This window comes from Mesocricetus auratus, unplaced genomic scaffold (genome assembly GCF_017639785.1).
Source record: "Mesocricetus auratus isolate SY011 unplaced genomic scaffold, BCM_Maur_2.0 Super-Scaffold_100010, whole genome shotgun sequence".
In the NCBI taxonomy this organism is placed as follows: domain Eukaryota; kingdom Metazoa; phylum Chordata; class Mammalia; order Rodentia; family Cricetidae; genus Mesocricetus; species Mesocricetus auratus.
Genome location: NW_024429194.1, coordinates 19584918 through 19608968, shown reverse-complemented (window position 1 = coordinate 19608968; position 24051 = coordinate 19584918). Strand labels below are relative to the sequence as shown.

The 24051-nt window shown below is 46.5% G+C and overlaps 1 protein-coding gene across 1 annotated transcript; it reads left to right on the top strand.

Moving 5' to 3' along the window:
* The first annotated feature begins 1094 nt into the window (after positions 1-1094).
* Positions 1095-11501, top strand: Cops8 (COP9 signalosome subunit 8). The gene is made up of 8 exons (XM_005082217.4): positions 1095-1257; positions 1894-1964; positions 2995-3043; positions 4448-4580; positions 8215-8322; positions 9334-9396; positions 9874-9921; positions 10616-11501. Exons 1-8 carry the CDS (start codon positions 1180-1182, stop codon positions 10693-10695), a joined length of 630 nt encoding a protein of 209 aa, XP_005082274.1. The 5' UTR covers positions 1095-1179; the 3' UTR covers positions 10696-11501.
* Positions 11502-24051: the final 12550 nt, after the last annotated feature.

Here is a 24051-nt window from a genome sequence, read left to right as displayed (position 1 = left end):
CTGTGTAGAATTCTGGAGGTACTTTTTTTGGTGGTCAGGGTGTGTTTTACTCTCATGCACAGAACTGAAATTCAGGCACACAGATTTGCAAAGTAGCAAGGGAACCCCATCCAAAAGCAAAGCAATACTGCAGAAACACGGACCGTGAACCACATAAGACAGAATACTCTAGGCAGGGCCCCAATTACTGTTTGAGGCTTTTATGGGGTTCAGAAATTTGTTTGCTAAGGGGCATTGCACTGTTTTGATTGACAGACTTTAGTTCTGTTACCTCTGTCTACTGTGTATGTCTGTTTCTATAATGTATTTGATTTTAATCATATGCATCCACGCGTATGCACAGGCATAAGATGGTTAATAGTTCTCCCAGCAAGTTCACTTAGAAGACACAGTTTGCCATATTGGGCAGGCTCCTAAAACCAGTTCAGGCCAGATCAGACCTTCATCTTGTATATATCTGGTGTAATATTGAATCGAATCTTTTCAACGGTTAGTAGGGGGAGGAGAAAGTTATTCCATTACTTGGAGAGGGTGTGCCTGCAGCTCCATGCAGACTGTAGCCAAGGGTCCTGGGTTGCCAACAGTTGCTAGGTGATTTTTCAGAGAGGGGTGTGTGTGTGTGTGTGTGTGTGTGTGTGTGTGTGTGTGTGTGTGTGTGTGTGTGTGTGTAATAAATGTAGGTGAGGGTCTCAGGCTGCCAGTGCATGGTTAGAAGACGGATGTGTGCAAGACCCAAGCCAAACAGAGTTTCAGCTCTGGAAATTTCCTCGGCTTGTAACACCTTAGCTTACATGAAGTGCACAGTTCGGCGTTCTCAAATCACACGGAGATAAAACGGTTTCACTACTCTCCCAGTGCAACTGTGGTTATGAAGGACGCATTCCCGTTATCAACTTCAAGAGCAGAAGATCCGAGTCCCAGCCAGCCCCTCCCAACCGGAGTGGTCCGGTTTAGAAACCCGGTTCTTTCAAGTGGGCGGCGGGTCCTCCAGAGCACAGAGACAGCGGGCCAGAGCGCTCACCGCCCCTTTCTCAGCCACGGCGTCGCTCAGGAAGCTACGGCACGCTCGCGCATGCGTCCTGAGCGGAACCAGCCTTTACGTCATTGCGGGCGCGACGCCCCGAAGGCCAGCTTGGGCTTTGGTCTGGCGGGGCGGTGGCGGCGAGTGAGGCCGGGAAGATGCCAGTGGCGGTGATGGCGGACAGCGCCTTCAGTTTCAGAAAGCTGCTGGATCAGTGCGAGAACCAGGAGCTTGAGGTAGCGCGGCAGGGTGGGGCGGTCAAGTGGGCGCCGTTTCCAGGGTAACGGGCCAGGCCGCGGCCTGCTGGGAGCATGTCCCCGATTCCTCACGCCCCGGTTCCTGGCCGGAGTCGGGAGACGCTTCCATTTGTAACGTTAAGATAAAGTTCACTAGCTAGGCTGGGTGCGGTGGCACAGAAATCTCTTGGGGGAACACGTGAGAACCAGGCAGGAGGATTGGCGGTAAGTTCGAGGCCAGCCTGGGCCACGTAAAATCAAAACAACAAAAGAAACGGGGTGGGGGGTTGTTCCCCGACTAAAGGAGACAGCAGCAGCTTGATACTGAGCACTTAGCAGACCTTTGCTGAACTGGGTTAAGATTGAGGAAAGACGGACCTCTATAATTACCCATTCATTGGATGCCTTAAAAAAAAATAACAGTGGGCAGAGACACAGTGCTTTAAGAACACTTTAGAAGTATTTCCTACAATCGTGAGTTGGGGTTTTTTTTTTTTTACGTTTGAGACCTTCCGAGGTGTTGCAACTTACATGTTTGTGTGTATGTAAAGAAACGAATACTTCGTAAATGTGAATTTTCTGTTTTCTGAAAGTGTATTAGGAAATGAGGTTTCTCTCTGCTTTTTGTCCCTGTAGGCTCCTGGAGGAATTGCCACACCACCAGTATACGGTCAGCTTCTAGCATTATATTTGCTCCAGAATGACATGTAAGTAGTACTTTTACCTAAATCAAAGAGCCCTAGCTTCCTCGAGATTATTCAGAAGTATACACACAGCACATAGGTGTTTTTCATAATCCTGTTATATGTTTCCTGTTCAGTCATAATAACAATTAAGCTTGAAATTGTGTGTGTGTGTGTGTGTGTGTGTGTGTGTGTTTTACATACACCTAAAAAAAACCATGGCAGGTTCTTGAGAAAAAAACTAGTGTCAGGAGCCGTTGACCTGTCCTCTTTTGTCTGAAGTCACACACCTTTAATCCCAGCACTCAGGAAGCAGAGGCAAGTGGATCTCTGCGTTCAAGGCCAGCCTGGTAGACGTGTGCGTCCTAGGACAGTCAGGGCTATACAGAGAAACCGTGTGTGTGTGTGGGGGGGTGTCAGAAACTTGTCTGTACTCGGTAGAAGGAAAGCTGGAAGGGAACACCAGAAGAGTCAGGAGGCATTAGGCATGTTTCTAATTAGTCTTCCTGGGTGGGAAGCAGAAGGCATGGGTGTGCTAGAAATGGAGGGCGCAGGTAGCTCCAAACCCTTTGTGATGTTTTCACAGAAACTAAACTGGGGTTATTTTCAGTATACACATGTAAGTTATTTCTGTTTTCTTATGATTGTTCCAGCCCCTTAAGCCCTGTGCCCACTAGGAGAAGGGCTCCTAATTCCAGCAGCACTGTGTTGGCATGTATTGTGGGGGACACGTCAAAGCCTTTAAATGCATACATTGTTTATACTGAGTGGTTGTACAGGTAGTTTAATGTAAGTCTGTGGTTTGAATGCGTTGCTCTAGTTTAGGATCTGGGTTGTTAATTTTAAAAACTGAACAAAAATGGAAAAGATTGCCTGGGAAAAGGTTCTTTCCTGTCTTTTCTGGAAAGCTGCCTTTCCGAAGAACAAATTCATACAGAACTGGCTTGTCCACGAAGTGTATCGGTAGGTGTTCTTTCATGTGCTTACGTTAGAACCTGGGCGGTCTATGTGTTGGCTAAGATGACTTGTTTTAATTGATCTCTGTGTAAATTAGGAATAATGCAAGATATCTTTGGAAGAGGATACCACCTGCTATAAAGTCTGTAAGTATTCTGCAGTGCCCGTTGCTTTGAAAATACTGGCATTGACATAAATGACAGCTTCCAATTCCTCTTTTCTCTCCCATATATATCCCAGAAATGGTTGTTAAGTGAATGTGAAAGTTACAAACCTTCAGGTTTCTCCAACAGAAATCTTGTTGGTGTACTGGTGAGGTTTAGTAAGGCCTGCCTTGCCCTGTGGGCTGGCCAGTTCACAGCTGCCCAGTTCAGATGCAGGTGGTGGCTGAGGGCTGGGGACTTCAGCAGACTACTTGGTTTCCTGCAGTGACGGCTATTTGGAAACTGGCATTGTTTGTGTGGATAATCACTGCATTAAGATCACTCTGTTAATTAAAATTTCTTACTTGGGGTGGGAGACTAAATGCAGAAACCTGAGAAAAGTTTCTTGCCGAGTAGCATGAAGTAAGATTTTATTTAACTTTCCTTCCTTACCCTGAACTGCTGTTTGCAAGAGTGAAACAAGAGGCAGGATTAGCACATGGTGTGAGTGGGACCGCTGAGCTGGTGTGAACGGGAGAGAGCTCTGCACATAGGCTCTGCAGTGGACATTGCCTTGCTAACCAGCTCTCTGCTGGTCTTGTCCTAACCGAAGAAATGCCAGCATCTTAGGTTTAAGATAATTGGTCCCCTGACTTCATTCTGAAACCTTTAGAAACATGCTTTTTTTACATGTCAATCCCAGTTCCCTCTCCCTCCCCTCCTCTGCCCCCCACCAACCCCCTATCCCATCCTCTTTCTGCTCCCCAGGGAGGGTGAGGCCTTCCATGGGGGATCTTCAAAGTCTGTCACATCATTTGGAGCAGGGCCTAGACACACACACACACTCACCCACCCATGTCTAGGCAGAGATAGTATCCCTCTATGTGTAGTGGGCTCCCAAAGTCCATTTGTGTAGTAGGGATAAATTCTGATCTACTACCAGAGGCCCCATAGATTGCCCAGACCTTCAAACTGACATCCACGTTCAAGGGAATCTGGAACAGTATTTTTTTTTTTTTTTTACTTTCACATGCTTTGTGATTGTAGTAGAAACATTAATTTTAGAAATTGTTGACATTATTGCTCACAACATTTCAGAACCAGTCAGTTCCAACCTTTGGACATTGCAAAACCATTCTATCACCTGCAAAGTTCAGAGTCTGGAACTAGGCATGCAAGTTACAAAAAAAAAGTGATTTTACAGTTCATACTGTTCTTGACCTGTGGGTTGCAGGTTGGACACTCATGTTAGAAAAGTAATTGTATCTCCTAAAACTAGTAGTGTGTGTTTTAATGATACAGCTAACAAGTTTGGTGTCATTTCTGAGATTTTGTTTGAAGATACAGTCATAATTAATTTCAGAATTTCAGAGTGAATTCCTTCAAAGGCAACAATATTTATTGCAGGCAAATTCTGAACTTGGGGGGATTTGGTCAGTAGGACAGCGAATCTGGCAGAGAGATTTCCCAGGAATCTATACCACCATCAACGCCCACCAGTGGTCCGAGACTGTGCAGCCAATCATGGAAGCCCTTAGAGGTAATGTTTCTTTGTGGTTCAAAGTCTCATGGCACTAAGCCTGTCCTTGGAACCCTTGGAGGTGTAGTGCTGTGCTGTGTCAGTGTGTGCTTTAGAAGAACATAGTTCTGATTTGTGGGTCCGTTTCAAACTTGACCTAGATCTGTGCTCATTGTGATTCTTCATCTCATTACTGGGGATTCTGGGGAGCGTGGTGGGAGCGGAGGGTGTCACTTTGATTCCAGATTGCAGTTATTCCATTGGCAATACCTTTTGTCCTCTTAGTCGTTATTTCTGTGGAGACAGGAAGGTTGTGACAGGGTCCTCGCTGTGTAAACCTTTCTGTTCTTTACTCCTTGAGTTACTGGTGGGTACCACACATGTGGTCTTGTGAAAGGGTTCTTTGTTGTTAAATTGAAACTAGGCAATAAGGAAAGTTGATGGTATAGGTGGGTCAAGATTTTTTTAAGTGTGTACTTGAAAATACACAGACTTTGAACTTCATTAACTTTGGCCTTTGGTAGATGTGTGTCCCCAGTATACATCTAATAAAAGGAATGAGCTTAGAATCTAAGTTTGTTTTCATGGCTTTGGAAGCTTAGAGGCCTGGCATGATGTGGCGCTGACACATAATAGCTCTGTCCCTTCCTCCCTCCTTTCTCACTGTCCTGCATGTACTGCCAGGCTTTCTGGGTCACTCTTTCCTGTTCTTTTCATTGGCTCTAGGGTGTGTGTGTGTGTGTACATGTGTGTGTGTGTTTGTGCATATGCATTGCATGCATGTTGGCCAGTGGCATTGGATCTTCTGGAGTCACTCAGCATGGGAACTGGGAACCAGACTCAGACCTTGAAAGAGCAGAACATATGTGGACTGTTAGCCGCTGAGCTAGCCTTCTGGCCTCATCACACACATTCATACTGTGATCTCTCTTACATTGTTCCACTCTTCCTGTCACCTCATTGCTGCAGCCACTACCTGCCTTTAATGTGTTCTTGCAGTTGGGGACCGATGCTCAGTTGGTGTGAAGGTCCTTATCAGCAGGGTTAGAGCATGGGTGTACCAGGGAGCAGAGAGTAAGGATGGCTGGAGAGCTGCACCAGTCCATTCTCTGCAGTCGGACATGGTCAGCATAAAACAGAGCAGTGGAAATGACAAAGCAGGAAACAGATGCTTCAATAAGCATGAGCCGAATTTCAGGGTAGACACGGGCAGGAGGAGGAGTGTGGAGTGAGGTCACATGAGTGTGGTGGGGCTGCTTGAGAGCTGTGGTGGCACCATCCCTGGGAGGAGCCACTGGAGGGTAGACCAGCAGGGCTGGGGTCAGCCTGGTAAGTACAGGCTGCCTTTTCCACGTGTTGGACTGCAGGTTCACAGTCAGGACTTGGGTAGGGGCTCCCTACTCATCCAGTGAGTGTTCTGTGTGTCTTATCTTTTCTAGTACCACCTTGCCCTGGATTCCATGTGAAATTAAGAGTCACTTCCCGCCCACAGACACCCATTCTGTCTAGTGTAGCATGTTGGAGTTTGATCGCTGGAGTCAGGCATTTGAGTTTTCATTTTGGCACGTCTACCTGCTGGGCTTCATTGCCTTGTTTTGAAACAAAACTGAAGAGTTGACTTGTAAACCCTGGTCACAGCCTGAGAGGCTGTTCTATTCAATCCATGATGATTTTCTTGAGATTTAAAAAAATCTCCAGATTCCTAAATGATCTGTAAAATGCCAGCCTGGTAAGGCAGTCTCAGAACAGAATTGCTGCGGAGATTGGTGCTTTGCTTCTTAGAGTATTGTAAGTCTGTTTTCTTGTTAAGAACAATCACAGTCTCACCTGTTAAAGGTGCCACGACTTTCCCAACAGCACCTCTAGCTGAGGACCAAGAGTTCAGACGCAGACCTGTAGGAACAGAGTGTTCAAACCATAGTGCCTTCAGTTCTGTCTGAACATCTCAGTGCTATTGGGAAATTGGAGCTGTCTTGGCTGAAGAGCCTGGTGTGAGAACAGTTTGTTACAGAAAGCCAGAAAGGGCTGGCAAAGCACTGAGGGAATAGATGTTCATACCAGTCACTCTCACCTAAACCCTGAGTGAATAAGATGAGGGCCGTATTACTGGACTCTAGAACATGTCTAATTCCAGAGCTGAGGGGGACCACAGCTGGAGCAAGTTGGGAGACAAATGTGAGGCTGCTGATTAGCACTAGAACTCAGAGCCTTTATTTTTGCATCCATTGTCAGCCTACTCCTGCCCCTCCTCTGCATGTTCTTCCATTCTTGTTAGCCCTCTCGCCTTTCCACAAACCTGCTGCTTTTCGCTTCCATTCTTGTTCGGCTCCTGTGTATTCCCTACTCCGAAAGTCTGACCAGAATATTTGAACTAAAGACAGTGATTTTAAATGGTGAGAGCTGGTTACGGTGCACATTCTTGCTACTTGCTGCCTTGGTTCTTTCCCACTGAATGTCTGACTCCTTTATAGGGAAATGTCTGCACCTCTGAGACATTCTAAATGTCTGCAGGAGACTCAAGCAGGTGTAAAGACAGCAAGGAGGAGTGGTGGAAATGGAGTGCAGCTTAGTGTCAGAGTGCTGTGTATGTGGGGAGACTGCGTACCATGGTGTGCATCTAGTGGTCATGGGGTTCTCTCCTTCCGCCTTTACAGAGGTCAGGGGGACAGACTCAGGTCTCCAGGCTTGGGTAGCAAACACCTCTACCCACTGAGCCATTTCCAGGTCCATTGTATATGCAGTTTTTCAGACCTGTGAGAACGTTTGTGGCTGAAGGCATGCCCCATTTTGTTTACTGCCAGCAAGCCAGGTTCACAGTAGTACTGCAAGAGATGTTGTTTCAGACCTTTAAACAGTGGGGCCCAGAGCCCAGGAGGGGGATGTAAAGAGTGGTCTGACCCAGGGCACTAGTTTGGAGCAAAAGGTTCCTGAAGGGACTTGTATTCCTTGGTTGACAGTGCAAAGGGGAGTTTCAGCGTAATAAGAGGTTGGTTTGATTGCCTCAATTGTAAACTGTAAAATCCGGTTATTTCTGAAGCAGGTTGGCAGCCTCCTGGAGGAGCCTTGTATTACCAAAAGGGCACTGTACAGGAGGACTGGCTGGATTGGATAGGGCATTTGTCTTATTCTGGAATTTTCTTAATGTAGAAATGTGAGCATGGGGAAATTTGGAAGGCTGTTTCCAGGGATAGCTTATGTTTGGGCCTGGCAGCACCTTCTCTTGAGAGTCAGACCTTCATGCTTGGGGTTCAGGGTCCTGACTTGATGCCCACTTGAAGTTAGGAACAGGTGCTGGGGATGAGGGTTTTGCTCCTGCACTGGAGGAATCCTGTATTGGAGATCCTCCCAAGAGGGGTAGCTGTATTCTCAGCCATTCTACTAGTATTTGCAAGTGAAATGGAGCAAAGGAAATTGAAAATGTCTGTACCTAAATTTGTAAATGTTTGGGTCTTGTGGATGTTGTTTCCTACCTCTAAGGCTTTTGTCAACATCTGATGTGAGGAATGTGTGAGTGTGGGGTCCCTCATACCTTCTGGCCTTGCAGTGTCTGCTTGGGTGTGTCTGGATTGACTGTAAATAAAAACTGGATGACAGAGCCGTGTCTAAGAGTCCTGTTCTCTTGGTTCCTGCTGCCAACCCTCCCTTCCCGCAATAGATGCAACAAGGAGACGCGCCTTCGCCCTGGTCTCTCAAGCTTATACCTCCATAATCGCAGATGATTTTGCAGCCTTTGTTGGACTTCCTGTGGAAGAAGCTGTGAAAGGTACTTGGAGCTTGCTGGTTCCTTACAGGGGAACAGAAGCCACAAATCATGGGTTCAGTGTTGCTCCTCTGGAACCCTAGGAGAATGATGGGAAATTAGGGTTTTTTAGGAAGCAATAACAAAATCCACATCACCCAGCACCTGCATGTTTTACCTGTAACCAAATATCGGAGGGTCCCCGTGGCAGCTGTGTGGCACCTGTAACCAAGCACAGGAGTGTTCCTGTGGCAGCTGTGTAGACGTAGCTGCTTAAGAAAGCCCTTCTCAACTGGCGGGATTCCCCAGGCTTACCCTTCCCTGCTCTAAAAGACAGTCCTGTCTCCACAGTGCATTTCAGTTCATTGCCCCAGTCCCTTATGCATGCGAAAGTACCTTTTGCAGCTCCTAACCCACTGGTAGAACTGTGTGTTTTTGGTGTTGAGATCTGGCATTATGCTGACCCCAGTCCCTGGTAACTGGCGGGGTATGCACACTGGCATTCAGGCAGATACTTAGACAGCTCAAAGGGCCCCTTGTTTTGTGGCTACATCATGCGTTAATGTGGCTTCATAACGACTCTGTACGCATGTGCAATCTTTCCCTTTTTTAAGCCCACCTGTTCCTCCCTTCCACCTTTGTTCCCAGTTGGCCAACACCTATCCCTCCCTTTGCTCCCTTTTCCCAATAAATTCCACATGGGTTTTGTTGAGTTTTGTGGTTTGTTTCATCGCCCACAATTGCAGCAAACAACACTTGGTTACATTGTTTTACAGGGACTGATAGTCATAGAAGTTTCTTATGTCTATTTGGAATTAGGTCACTACTACAGAACACTAAGCATGTCAGTGATTATACCAGCCCCAGAGAGGAAAGTAGGCTTGCAGTCTTTTCAGGGTACTATACAACCCCTGTGGTACCCTTTCTAAACACATACCCGCTGAGGGTGGCACCTAGAGCAGTGCCCGGGTGGCAGGTGTGGGCCATGCCGGCACGTGCGCTCTCCCCATCAGTATGTGACCTCTGCATTTCCAGGTGTGTTGGAGCAAGGGTGGCAAGCTGACTCTGCCACAAGAATGGTTCTTCCCAGGAAGCCAGGTAGGTGGATCCCCAGAGACGAATGAACATCAGAGCAGAATGCCATGGAAGGTCACCTGCTTGAGACTCATCTCTGTGACTCACTTAACTAGTCGCTCTAGCTTTCCTTTCAGGGCAGTCCCCTGCCCCACCCCCATTGTTTCCATTTGCGTCTCTTCATCTCCCGCTCAGGAGAAAGCCTGTTCATTCCCGTGTGTCCTTCCCTCCTGAGTGCAGGAGTGTCCTTCCCTGGAGTCTGTAGAGCCCTGTCCCGCCCTCATTTTCCTCCTGCATGAACCCTACGGCCTTCACCCGCCCTGGGCACCTGGTGTTTAGACAACGTAAGTTGTCCACCCCAAGGTTGTAGATCTTAAGGAAGGCTGGAGATAAGTGTTTAAGTGAACAGTCGTATCTCCATTTGAGAGCCCAGTTTTGTAGCGGGGGTGAGCGTGACATGACTTCTGTTGGTTATAACTGTCTTTTTCTTCTTTTGTTTAGCTTCGGGAGCCCTGGATGTTTCCCTTAATAGGTTTATTCCTTTATCAGGTACATGTTTTCACGTGGACATGAAGTGTTGCATTGTTTGCTGGTGTGTTTTCTGGAATGTGTGGAGATTAAATCAGCAGATGTGTAGTGACACATGGCTACAAAAAGGAAACTGTAGGCATCTCTGTAGCTAAACTGCAGTGGTGGCACCTGATGGCCCAGCCACTGAACTACCTGCCATCATGCCAGGGCCTGTTGGGGTTCTGGAGTGTACTCAGCCTCCACAGCCTGGCGTGCAAATTCAGCGTTTCCTGTGATTCCTGAGGTGGATCCTCGCCTGGTCCTTGTGCTGCTCTTGTTGACAGTGCAGTGCTCTGCTTGGACCAGGCGCTTGAGATGCACTTAGGAACTGCTCTTTACCCTGTGTTCCACATGTGGGGACCGGTTTAGATAGAGCTGTGGTCTCAAAGATGCTGCACACTAGGCATGTTTGCATCTATGCGTAGCCTGCAGCAGCAGCAGCAGCACTGTTCTGAGGTGTGCTCACGTCCATGTGAGACACCAGGCTGGTAGAAATGGAGACTTGTTGCCTCCTTTTCAAAGCCGTCTGGGCCTCTGGCAGGCATGGTTTTTATCTAAAATCAGATAGCACTAAGGAAGTTATCTTAAAGTCCTCCACAGACTGGTGGCGGGGTTGAGTGCTCTGTCATGTGACCACTGGCTGACTTAGTGTGCTTCCCTCATTATCGTACAGAGCCTGCCCCAGTTCCACCGATCCCCAACGAGCAGCAGCTTGCCAGGCTGACCGACTACGTGGCTTTCCTGGAAAACTGATTGGTCACTCTGAGTTCAAGACCCACCTTCACCCCCTGTCACTGGCAAACAGACTGGAGTTGTGTTCTGAGTTCACTGAGCAGGGTGCACCAGGTGTCCTTTGGGTTGATAAAAGGCACACAGAAGATGAAGCGAGTTGTACAGTTTCCTCCTCAGATGCTGAATGTCCTGGAGCCGTTCTCCTTGGCATGGATCCCTTTGGCTGGAACCATCAGTATTATGCGTCTAGTTTCTCTCAACGACTAGACTCTGGACTCGAGCCTTTCTGCTTTAAGTAGCAGAGAGGCTTCTGTGGCACACACCACACTTGCATACCATTGGCCTCTAGCTGTCGTGATGTGCTTGGGGCTTGAGGAGGACTGTCTCCAGATGTGCCCAACCCACATTGTCACTCACACCCTGGAGAATGTGTTCTTTCTTCCCACCCCAGAACAAGGAGTCACTGATGTAGAACCAGAAATTGCTGAGGAGGGTGAGCCGTGTCCTGGGGAGGAGCTTCTCAGTGCTACAGGTTTTCCCCAGTATATGCAAGTTTCCATTGCATGAGGTGGACACTGGACAGTCCGTGGGAACTTTCTGATGTGTCCTTTCAGAAGAAGGGAGGGGCCTGGAGTGCTGCAGGGAGCTCCCGAGCTGGGATGGCCCATGCAGCCCTCCTGCTGTGCCCGTCCTGTGTAGAAACGCTGAACGCATCTGTTTTTGTTCCTTTATGAAGCCCTTGAAGATTTGAGGTGGTTAATGGATCTTCAGGTTCAAACAGCCCTGGTTCATTTACTCTGCATTTGTTCAATAAATATTTAATTGAATTCTTAAGTGTTTCATCTCAAGCTGTTTCTAGAAATTTCGCATTTTAGTCTTACTGTGAGCACATTTATAATTTGCCCTTGTCTCAAAAATAATTTTTTAAGAGTTAAAACCTTTTTCATTTTTTTATTATTTGGATACTTTATACATGTATGTAATGTGTTTAGTTCAAATCCATCCTTTTTTTTCTCTGAGTCTTCCCCTAGACCAGTGTTCTCAACCTTCCTAAAGCTGCAACCCTTTATTTAATTCACTTCCTCAGGTTGTGGTGACCCCCACTATCAAACTGTTTTCCTTACTACCTCTTAACTAATTTTGCTGCTGTTATGAAATCGTAATAATATAAATATATAGTGTGAGATTCTTGACCTGGCTAGGCCTGGCCGACGCTTCAGCCCCAAATGAACACACAAGACTCACATTATTTGTGAAACTAATGGCTGTTGGTTATTGTTTATTTGGCTAGCTCTGTCTTAATTATTAATCCATAACTACTAATTTAATTTATTTCCACATGGTCTTCTCTTACCCATGAAAGGTCTGGGGATCTGTTACTCCTCTGGCTTCCTACATGTCTCCTGAGAGAAGAGAAGAGTGATTTCCTGTTTGCCCCTACTTATATGCTGATTCAGCCCATCTATGTCACTTCCTGCCTGTCTGTACAGACCTCCATGGTCAGCTAGTGGCAGTTTCTGCCCAGCTATGTCACTTCCTGGGATCACATGGCAATTCCTCTCTGCCTACACTTCCCAGAATCCTCCTTGTCTCCTAGTCCTACCTGCCATGCTGCCTGGCCAATAAGTGTTTTATTCACCAACCAATAAGATAAACATACACAGAAGGGCATTCCCCATCATAAATACCTGATTTCCAATAGTCTCCAGTGACCCCTGTGAAGAGGGTCACTTAAACCCCCAGAGGTCTCAACCCATAGATTGAGAACCACTGCTCTAGAATTTAATTAAAAGGAAATTATTTCACCTGTGACTCGTGTGTTACATAATTCTTGTTTTCATTGGTTCTTTTTAAATCATTTTTGGAAATACAATCTTTAAAAATCATTTGGAAATATTTTGTAAATTTCCATTTTATTTAATCCTGAGAAATGATGTTAAAATGTTTAACAGCTGAGGAAATGAGACCTCAGAAGTCAGAGTGTTGAGAATAAGGGCACTAATATCTGAGGTGTAGATACATGATACATAGTCTGCATGCATGGATGCATGGATGGATGGCCTCTGCTTTTAATAGCACATTGGGGGTAGACCCAGATGTGTCCTTAGGTTGGTGATGTAGTTTATTGAGTAACTGAGGCTGGATGGAGTGGGCAGATCTCATGATGAGCCTGGCTTGAGGTGAGTAGGAGGGGTTTCAGCTGTATGTGGGCTCACCTGCTCACACGAAGAGAACTACACAGAAGAGTATCTCAGGTGACTCCATGTTGTGACTTTGCCTTGCCAGTGGTTTCATGGTTTACAGAACCATAGAATGCAATTAGCAATTGTTCACATTGCTGAAGGCAAGCTATCTTGAATTTGTCTTGGAAATTTCTGATTTTTTTCTTGGTAAGTAGTATTTCCTCCCTCTTTCCAACTGACAAGACCCAGAGTGAGCAGAGGACAATGCTGCTAGGAGGCACAGGCACTGGCTGGAGGAGAGACTGTGGAGTTGGCACCAACGCAGAAGAAGGTTGGCCTGCAGAGTGCTGCCCGACACAGAACGGGCTAGGCCAGGGAGTATGTAAAGATGCAGGCTCAGCAAGTGCCACGGGTGCCACCTGACTCCCATGCCAGAAGTCAGCCACTTGTGGATGAATAATCCGTGAGCTTAAACGTTCAAAGTTTATAATCCTCCCCACAGTCATCGATGTATGAGAAGGGCAGGACGTTTGGTTCCACATCCCTCCATATCAGCTTTCAGAACAATAATGATCCCTCAACAGTCTCCAGAGCCGCAGAATGAACCCGAGTGTGCTGAGCCAGATGGTGGGAACTTCCCAAGGGAAGAACTCTGTCTCAGACCAGAGCGCTAGTCACTAAACAAATGTAACACGTCTTTGTCTAGTTAAGATAATATTCTGAATAGCATCAGCTATTTTCCATGATTCCCCCAATCTGACATCTTTGCATTCAAAACCAGTACCCCATGGATGACACAACACCACCAGGGTCTGCTGCCAGTCTGGGATGTAGCCTGGACCCCTTGGACCACAGCTGTATCAGCTGTGCTGACCCTGAGGAAACTCTTTCCTCTTACCCCACTGCAGTACAGGAGGTTTCTCAGCCATGATGCTGATCTTTGTCAGTTACAGCTGCTGCCTCAGCACCAGCCCAAACATCAACCTGCCTTGATACTTCTTCAGCCAAAAAACTAGCCCATTATCTTTAGGATCAACTTCTTTTAGGTTCTCAGAACACAAGCAGAATGAATCCTGATTCTTGTCCAAAATACCACACAGATGGCTTCTTCCCGCAATTACCCTAGGAGTGTGTTCCCCCACTGAGACCTTAAGCCATACTTCTGCTGTTCATGTTTCTTTCAGCATTACTGTCTTCCAAGTTCCCTCATAGCTACCCACTGAGCTATGCTTCCAGCATTCAATCACTTTTCCAGTTCAACATGCCATACATTTCCACATTCTTGCCCTGGATAGCTGTAGAGGCTTTTAAAAGCCACGTGGTTAGGACACAGCAATGACTCCATTTACACAGTTAACAATTTCTGCCTTAGTTTCATTCTGTTGCTTAAAAAATCCTTGACAAACAACTTAGGGGAGGAATGGTCTATTTTATCTCACGATTCTGAGTTCATTATTATAGGGAGGTAGAGGCAGGAACTTGAAGCAGATAGTGGAAACCATAGTCAAGAGTGAAAGAATGAATTGATGGAAGTTTAATATTCAGCTAGTGTTCTCTACCCACACAGACCTGGGCCCTGAGCCAAGCAATGGTGCCACCCATTTTCAGGCAGGGTCTTCCACATCAAGTAAGGCAATCAAGATAGTCCCCACAGACCAACCTGATCTAGACAGTAGAGACTCTTCTCGGGTGATTCTAGTTTGTGTTGGGTTGACAACACTAACCGCAGACAGATTGGTGGGTTTCCTCTTGAAATAAAGAATAAGTATAGTAGAGATGGTGCTGAGTACACGAGGCCTCAGCTCCTGGGTTGAAGCACCTAAAGACAGACTCACAAGTGCTCCGAGCAGCTGGGTCCATGTCATGTTTAAAGCCACCGGTCCTAACGCAGTGCAGCTGTAAGAGCCAAGGTCAAGAGCAATCTGCAAAGATGACCCATTTGCTCATCCTGGAAAGTTAACCCCAGCCTTCTCAAAAGCCTGTGGGACTGGGGATCCTTCAGGAGGATGGGGAGGGAGAGTGGGAACTGGAAAGGGATAACCTGCAAAGTGGTCCTGCAAGACACCTGATTGTGAGAGCAAGCGTGAAACTTCCCATTTCCCTGGCATTCTGTGCTGCGTTGGGGAACGGGTGTGCTTGTAAGCCAGAGGTAGAGTGTAGAAATGCTGCAGGTGGACATCAAGCCAGCACAGTGCTAACTCCAGCAATGAAGGGAACAGTGAGGCATGGATATGTCGGAGACGCAAAGGACTCTGGCCATGTGTACCTTTCAGTTCCAAAGAGGAGAAAATACAGCAGAAAAGTAAAAGCTTGGAAATCCTGGGCCAGAATTGTAGACAGAAATTTTTGTCCCACCGGATCCTAAGTCATTCAGTCCCAAATAAACACACAGAGGTTTATATTAAATATAAACTGTTTGGCCTATTGCTCAGGCTTATTACTAATGAACTCTTACAACTTAAATTAACCCATACTTATTTATTTATGTTTAGCCACGTGGCTTGGTACCTTTTCTCAGTAAGTCATTGTCATCTTGCTTCCTCTGTGTCTGGCTGGTGACTCTTCTCTGCCTTTCCTCTTCCCAGAATTCTCCTAGTCTGGTAGCCCCACATGTACTTCCTGCCTGGCTACTGGCCAATCAGCATTTTATCAAACCAATATGAGTGACAAATTCTTACAATGAACAAGAACATAATCCCACATCATAGAATATTCCATGGTGATCTGAAAAAGCAAACTATCCATTCTGAATTCTCAGACACACCCCACAGGGTAAATGCAAAGACATCTACATGGTACATTAAAAGTGCAGCAGATGAAGTTGTGGCATTGTCCTGAGAACAGTGGCAGAGATGCTAGGTAGATGATGAACTGGTAGTTGTATAGTTGATGGATACAAATCCTGGCCATTATTTCATTCTCGGCATTGTAAAAGATAAGAAAAGATACACCAGAAAGCAGGCTCTGCTTTGGTAATATTAAAACTAGAGCAGGGAGTGGTGGTTCATGGGTTAAACCAGTTCTTGGAAGGATGATACAGGAGTAGCTCAAGTCTTCCTTAGCGTCATTCCTATTGTTTTGATAAAGGAGTCTAACCAAAAGCAACTAATGGGGGAAGGTTGGTTTTAACTGTCAACTTGACACAACCTAGAATCACCCAGAAAGAGTTTGAGCCAAGGAATTATCTAGTTTATATTAACTTTCAATTCTAGATTGCAGGCTGTCATTGAAGGGATGTCACAGAGTCAGGAGCCTGAGACCATTGGTCATCACATCCACAATGAGAAGGGAGAAATGAATGTACCCATGCTGCCCCCTTGCTCGCTAAGTAGCTTTTTTCATTCTCGCAGGGTTCAGGCCTAGAGAATGGTGCTGCTCACACTGGGCTGGGTCTCCCTATATCGATTAGTTGTGGTAATGATCCCTCTAGAGTCAGTTGCTTACTAAGAAGATGCCAAATAGATCTAGAAGAGAGAGCCAAACACAAGATAGGCAAATTGCAACACAGAAACACACACACACACACACACACACACACAAACATGAAAAAGCAACACAGAAACACACAAATGTGAAAAATCAAGACAGACACGATGCTTCCAAGGGGGTCATAGTTCTTCCATCAATGAACCCAGCGATGCCGGGATGGTTGAAGTGCCGTGAAAGGAATCCGAGAGTCAGCTTCTAAAAATAACGGCTTCAAAGGCAAAGAAGACAAAGATGAACGAGGAAAGTAAGGGAGCCAAGACAGAGATATGAACCCAGCAGCATGCGAGAGAAAGTCAGCAAGAAACAGCTTGAAAAACACCAGCCAGAATGTTGAGAAGAAAACTTAAAGAGCAGGGGAGCCACCATTGGTGGATATGGTCATCAGGCAGAATAAATGCCAAAGGAGAGAGACTGGGATGAATAAATGCAACATTCAGACATCAAATAAAACCGCATCCAAGAGTTGTGACACATTATCAAGAGACCAAACATATAGATGCTTCAGATACATTTTGACCATTTGTGTCTCTCTTCAGAACTGACAAATTCATTTTCTCAACTGTTGATTGGATTCGTTTTATTAATCTTTCAGAAATAAATATCTCTCCTGTCTGGTATGTAGACACAGAGAGAGATCTCCCCTGTCTGGTATGTAGACATAGAGAGATCTCCCCTGTCTACTGTGTAGACATAGACAGATCTCCCCCATCTGGCATGTAGACACAGAGAGCTCTCCTCTGTCTGGTATGTAGACACAGAGATCTCCCCTGTCTGGTGTGCAGACACAGAGAGATCCCCCCATCTGGTGTGTTGACATAGAGAGAGCCCCCCTGTCTGGTGTATAGAGATAGAGAGAGATCTCCCCTGTCTGGTGTGTAGACACAGAGAGATCTCCCCTGTCTGGTGTGTAGACACAGAGAGATCTCCCCTGTCTGGTATGTAGAGATAGAAATCTCCCCTGTCTAGTGTGCAGACATAGAGAGATCTCCCCTGTCTGGTGTGTAGACATAGAGAGATCTCCCCTGTCTGGTGTGTAGAGATAGAGAGAGATCTCCCCTGTCTGGTGTGTAGACACAGAGAGATCTCCCCTGTCTGGTGTGTAGACATAGAGAGATATCCCCTGTTTGCTGTGTTGACATAGAGAGATCTCCCCTGTCTGGTGTGTAGAGATAGAGATCTCCCCTGTCTGGTGTGTAGAGATAGAGATCTCCCGTCTGGTGTGTAGACACAGAGAGATCTCCCCTGTCTGGTGTGTAGACACAGAGAGATCTCCCCTGTCTGGTGTGTAGCGATAGAGATCTCCCCTGTCTGGTGTGTAAAGATAGAGATCTCCCCTGTCTGGTGTGTAGAGATAGAGATCTCCCCTGTCTGGTGTGTAGAGATAGAGATCTCCCCTGTCTGGTGTGTAGAGATAGAGAGCTCCCCTGTCTGGTGTGTAGACACAGAGAGATCTCCCCTGTTTGGTGTGTAGACACAGAGAGATCTCCCCTGTCTGGTGTGTAGAGATAGAGAGCTCCCCTGTCTGGTGTGTAGACACAGAGAGATCTCCCTCATCTGCTGTGTAGACATAGAGAGATCTCCCCTGTCTGGTGTGTAGAGATAGAGATCTCCCTGTCTGGTGTGTAGACATAGAGAGATCTCCCTGTCTGGTGTGTAGACATAGAGAGATCTCCCCTGTCTGGTGTGTAGAGATAGAGATCTCCCTGTCTGGTGTGTAGACATAGAGAGATCTCCCCTGTCTGGTGTGTAGACATAGAGAGATCTCCCCTGTCTGGTGTGTAGACATAGAGAGATCTCCCCTGTCTGGTGTGTAGACATAGAGAGATCTCCCCCGTCTGGTGTGTAGACACAGAGAGATCTCCCTCATCTGCTGTGTAGACATAGAGAGATCTCCCCTGTCTAGTGTGCAGACATAGAGAGATCTCCCCCGTCTGGTGTGTAGAGATAGAGATCTCCCCTGTCTGGTGTGTAGACATAGAGATCTCCCCTGTCTAGTGTGCAGACATAGAGAGATCTCCCCCGTCTGGTGTGTAGAGATAGAGATCTCCCCTGTCTGGTGTGTAGAGATAGAGATCTCCCCCGTCTGGTGTGTAGACATAGAGATCTCCCCTGTCTGGTGTGTAGAGATAGAGATCTCCCCTGTCTGGTGTGTAGAGATAGAGAGCTCCCCTGTCTGGTGTGTAGAGATAGAGAGCTCCCCTGTCTGGTGTGTAGAGATAGAGAGCTCCCCTGTCTGGTGTGTAGAGATAGAGAGCTCCCCTGTCTGGTGTGTAGAGATAGAGAGCTCCCCTGTCCAGTGTGTGGTCAGAAGAGACTCAGCTCCCCTCTGTAGCTGTCTCTTCACTCTGTTGACTTTCACTTTGGTGTTGCTTAAGTTTTTTACTTTACTCTAATCCCATTTGTCAGTTCTTGCTACTATTTCCTGAGATGTTTGGAGTTTCTCAGAAAGCCATTGCTTGTGCCTATATCTTTTAGCCAGGTCAATTCCATCTGCCTGGGTAACTCAAGCCTAAGCAATTAAACTAAGCTCTTGAACCCACAGTTTTAGCTGGAAGTTTCAATTCTTCATAATCAGTATTTGACAGAAAATCAGCAAGACTCTGAGGACCTGAGAAACTGAGCTCTCAAGGCCACAAGGAAAGTGTCCAGTCACTTACAAGGTCACAGACCATAGTGTTCCCTGACCACAACAGGGCCAAATTGGGAACCAGTGGCAGAAAGTGTGAAGAATCTCCATGAATTCATGCATAATTTTAAAATGCACTGTTAAGTAAAGAAGAAACGAAAAGGAAATGCCCTTGGATGGGTGGTAATGAAAGCACTAACATATCTGAGGAATCATAGCTCCACTCAGAGCTAGTTTTGTATTTCTGATGTTTAATTAAGTCACTTAAGCTTCCACTCAGTAGTTTAGAAACAGCAAATCGAGCCTCATATAAACAGATAATGAAAATAGAAATGCATGGGACAGCAACCACACAATGACAGATAGAATTAGTGAAACTAAAAGCGTTTTCTTTAAAAGGAGTTGGAGCTCCTCCGGGAAACAGCTGACGCCAGCTCCAGTGGTGGAGGATGACTTGGGATATTGTGAATAATGCCAGAAAGCCAGGAGGAGGTCAAAGAATAGGAGGCCTGCCAACGGGCCAGGAGTCAGCTTCACACTGCAGTAAATAATGATCGTTAAAAGGTACAGGCTATTAAAGAAGCCACAATTTTGGCCCGATACATCAAGCATCAGGGGTGAACGACTGTTCCAGCTCAGATGTGGAGGCAATGATACACGTGGAATGTCTCCACTTGGAAACGGCTGTGGCTTGGATGCTCTGCACTCCCCTGAGGCCCCTGTACTGAGGCTTGGACCCAGGTGTTGAAGGGTCATGGACTCTAGGAGATGGGACGTTGTGGGAGGACATTAGGGCACGGAGGGTGTACCCTCAAAAAGTACTTGTATAAGACCTCGTGGGCCTCAAGAGACCCCTTGAGCCATGCCAAGAGCCAGCTGTCTCTCTCTGTCCATTACGTGACTGGGCTCCCTCACACCCCTGACACGATGCTCTGCCATTCGCTCCACCTGCAGAGCCACGGACTCGGAAGTTCGGGAGCCGAGGGCTGAGCAGACTCCTGATGAAGTCAGACACCTCCACAGAGGCCAGGCTGTGGAGATACGTGAGCGGAGGGAAGCCTGGGGGCTGGGAGTTTTCCAGGCCCAAATCTCCTCCCCACAGGTATCCCCACGTGCACACATATGAGCACTCGAGAGGCTGAGACCAGCAGTGCTGCAGCCAGCAGCCTGGTCAGGTCAGCTCCCAGGTTCGCGAATGGGCTTCCAGGTGTGAAGTGAAGAGAACCCTGGTGCCATGGCGTTTGTGGCGAGTGTAAATCATGTGTTAATGACAGAGCTGCACAAGACAGCATGAGGGACATGTTGTGAGGTAACCGTCTTTCCCTCAGATTCATCCGTGAGAGATGAAGACAGATCAGAAACAGCCTCAGTTAAGATGAAACCGGGAAGCCCAGCGACTGGGGAGGCAAAGCCTCACACATTCTTGGGAAGTGAGTGAGATCTGGGTAGACACTGTAGGTTAGATCCACAGCAAAACTCAGCCTGTGAGCCTGCACAAGGCTGTTCAGTATTTCACAAGTAGCATTTCAGGAGCGTAGCCACACCCACTTATTCACGTGCTCACTGGGGCGGAGTTCTAACTGCAAATCAAGACTGTGGCAGACAGCGTGTACCCAGATGAAGCTGAAATATTTGCACCCGAACTCTGCATTGAAATGTTTTCCAGTCCTTGAGTTGGGTAATTTCTCACCAACATTAATTTTGCAGATTTGATTGATTTCACTGTGGTTCTAATGCAGAATACTCTTAATTTTAAATGGATACTTATATCCTTTAAGGAAGGATATGAGTGTTCACACACATGCGCACCCACATACTCATTTGCTGAATATCAGTGATAAATACCTGTGATGTCTATATCAAAATCAACAAAATAGAAGAAAGACCTTAATATAAAAAGCATCAACTAGACAGACCACACTCTGTGTGGAGCTGGGTCCCCAACAACCAGAATGGGAATTATGGCAAAGCCCAGCAGGAGGCCTTTCCCATTATCCCCAGGCTGTTTATGGGAGTTTTTGCATTTTATCTCATAGTAAAAGAACATTCCTTGCTCTCTGGTTGAACTCTGAGTGACTACTTATCACTGATAAGTGGGCAGCTGTGAACTCAGTTTGTTCCCTGAGAGCCCAGCAACAGTCAGATTGGCTATTCACAAAATCGCCCAGTTTGATGTCTTCCAAGGCCAGATAAATAATATCTAACACATGTCATAAACGGATGGGGCGGGGATGTTTACAAATACTGAACTGACTGTCCTGTGAAAGAATTCTGCTAATGCTTCAGAAGGCAAAATCAAGACAGCTTAAAGGGGTGATTTCATCTTAACGCCAAGAAGAGTTATCCAACTGTCTATACCCCTGCTTTTTGAGTACAGGAGGCCAGCATCATCTACAATTTCAGTTCTACAGAAGACATAGGAAGATTTTGTTCTACACCCTGAGTAGCCACATGTGACTAGTGTGTATGCATGGTCAATAATATCTCGGGATCTGGGGAAATGCTGCGACATGCTGTCAGTTAGAATCGCTGAAGTAAGCTCAATTCCCACTGAGGAGCTATTGGGACTATATGCACTGACTATATTACAGGTCCCACCCACCTGACTTCCTCTCCACGTTCTGTAACAAATGCAAGAAGGATAAGAGCTGGAAGGACAGATTCGGTTGTTTGCTGTGCAAGTTTGGGGACCCGTGTTTGATCTTCAGAGCCCATGTGAAAGTTAGATATGGTGATGTGCACTTGTAAACCCAGCCTGAGGAAGTGGAGGTAGGCGCATCTCTGGGGTTTTCTGATTGGCCAGTTCCAGGTTAGTAAGAAACACTGTCTTAAGAATGACATCACAGGTCGATCTTTGGCTTTTTCATGCGTGCACACACACACACACACACACACACACACACACACACACACACACACACGAGAGAGAGAGAGAGAGAGAGAGAGAGAGAGAGAGAGAGAGAGGGAGAGAGGGAGAGGGAGAGTTGGACTTTGGTGGAACTGGTTGTTAGCTTGTTACTGGGCTCTTAGAAAGAGGGTGGATGTTTATTTACCTCTCCCTAGGGAAGGAATTCCTGCTGCACACACAAGCACACACACACACACACACACGTGCACACATACAAATGCACACACTCACACAAGAACAGAACACTACGCAAGAACTCTAGTGGTGATAGTCAATCTTCATTGGCAACTTGGTTAATGTAGAATCACTGTATTCGATAGTTTTGTGTGCCAACTTGGCACAAGCTAGAGTCATCAGAGGAAGGAGTTCCAGTTGAGGAAATGCCTCAGTGAGATCCGCTGTAAGGCATTTTCTCATTGAGTGGTCAATGGGGGAGGGCCCAGCCCATTGTGGGTGGAGCCATCTCTGAGTTGCTGGTCCTGGGTTCTATAAGAAGGTGGGTTGAACAAGCCAGGTGAAGCAAGCCGGTAAGCAGCATCCTCCATGGCCTCTGCATCAGCTCCTGCCTCCAGGTTCCTGCCCTGTTTGAGTTCCTGTCCTGACTCCCTTCAGTGAAGAAAAGCAATGGTAAAGTGTAAGTCAAATAAACCCTTTCCTCACTAACTTGCTTTTTGGTCATGGTGTTTCATCGCAGCAATAGAAACCCTAAGACACTCACCCAGAGAACAGTTCTGAGTGTGTCTGTGAGGATGTTTCCAGAGGGATTTAACTGAGGGGGGAAGACCCATCTCGAATGTGCACAGCATAATCCTATGGACTGGGCTTCAATACTGCATAAAACTAAGAAAAGGAGAAAATGAACTGAGCTTGGGACCGGTATCCCTCCTGTCGTCATCCCCCCCGCTCTGTTTGGTGACTACAGACACACAGTGTGGCAGCTGCCAGAGTGAACTGTGACTCAACCTGTGAGTCAAAGCAAACTCTTAACCCCTGAGCCATCCCTCCAGCCTGAGGCAAACTCTTCTTTAAGTTGATTTTCCGGGACCTTTTATCCCAGGAAAAGTAACCAATACAGAAAATCAGTACCAGAAGCGGCGCTTTTGCTATGATAAACATGAAAGTTTGGCTTGTAACCTTTTGGAACCAGCTTGTGGGGAGAATGTGGAAGAGTTTGGAGCCTTGAGCTGGAGACACCTTGTGAACAGAGGTTAATGGACCATTCTGACAGGAATGTGAAAGACCAGAATGCCAACAGAAAGGCAGACAGTGTGCTCACGATGTTTCAGGGTGGAAGAGGGCTTTCTCAGGAACTGGGCTACATCACCTGTGCTACATTTTGTGACAAATGTAGCCATTTTCTGCCTAAAGTTTGAAAGTGTTATGCATAGTTGAATGCTAATGTAACAAAGTTGTTTAACAAACTCAATTAAGGGACAGCAAAATATGCAGGCTGCATCATGATTGTTGCGCAGAGCTCTTATTTAGATTTACAGAGAAAGAAAAAGAAATAAAAACGGTAAACATGTGTGTCTTGGTAAAGAAAGGCACATGGGTGGATTTAAAGTCATAGAAAAGCCTCAGTGAGGAAAAGCAGCTGCAGTTGTTGAAGAGATGCTTGCAACTGAAGAGGAACTCTTGATCTTCTCTGGGACAATAGGAGGTCAAGAGTCTACCCACCAAAGCCCACAACTGTGGAATATATGTTGCGGTAATTGCGTTAATCACAATATTACTGTTGCAAGTAAAGGTGCTGCTTACTGGCTTGCTTCACCTGGCTTGTTCAACTCACCTTCTTATAGAACCCAGGACCAGCAACCCAGGGATGGTTCCACCCACAATGGGCTGGGCCCTCCCCCATTGATCACTCAATGAGAAAATGCCTTAGAGCTGAATCTCACTGAAGCATTTTACTGGCCAATAGCTGAACAGGTAGAGGTTAGTTGAGACTTGAAAACAAAAAGAGAGCTCCAAGAAGAAGGGGAGGAGTCTCAGAATATCTAGGAGACAAGGAGAGAAGGAGAGAAGGAGATAAACTTGCTGTACTGAGAAGAGATGCCAAGCCACATGGCGGAGCGTAGATAAGAAATAAGTTCATTTACAATGTGAGAGCTAGTAACAACCCTGAGCTGTTGGCTGAGCATCTATAATTAGTAGTAAGTCTCTGTGTGGTT

Bases quoted from the DNA above. Each gene is read 5' to 3' on its own strand.
- Cops8 (XM_005082217.4), top strand. From the start codon at position 1,180: ATGCCAGTGGCGGTGATGGCGGACAGCGCCTTCAGTTTCAGAAAGCTG. The intron at 1,965-2,994 runs GTAAGTAGTACT...TGTGTAAATTAG, and splicing joins TATTTGCTCCAGAATGACAT to GAATAATGCAAGATATCTTT. The intron at 9,397-9,873 runs GTAGGTGGATCC...TCTTTTGTTTAG, and splicing joins GGTTCTTCCCAGGAAGCCAG to CTTCGGGAGCCCTGGATGTT.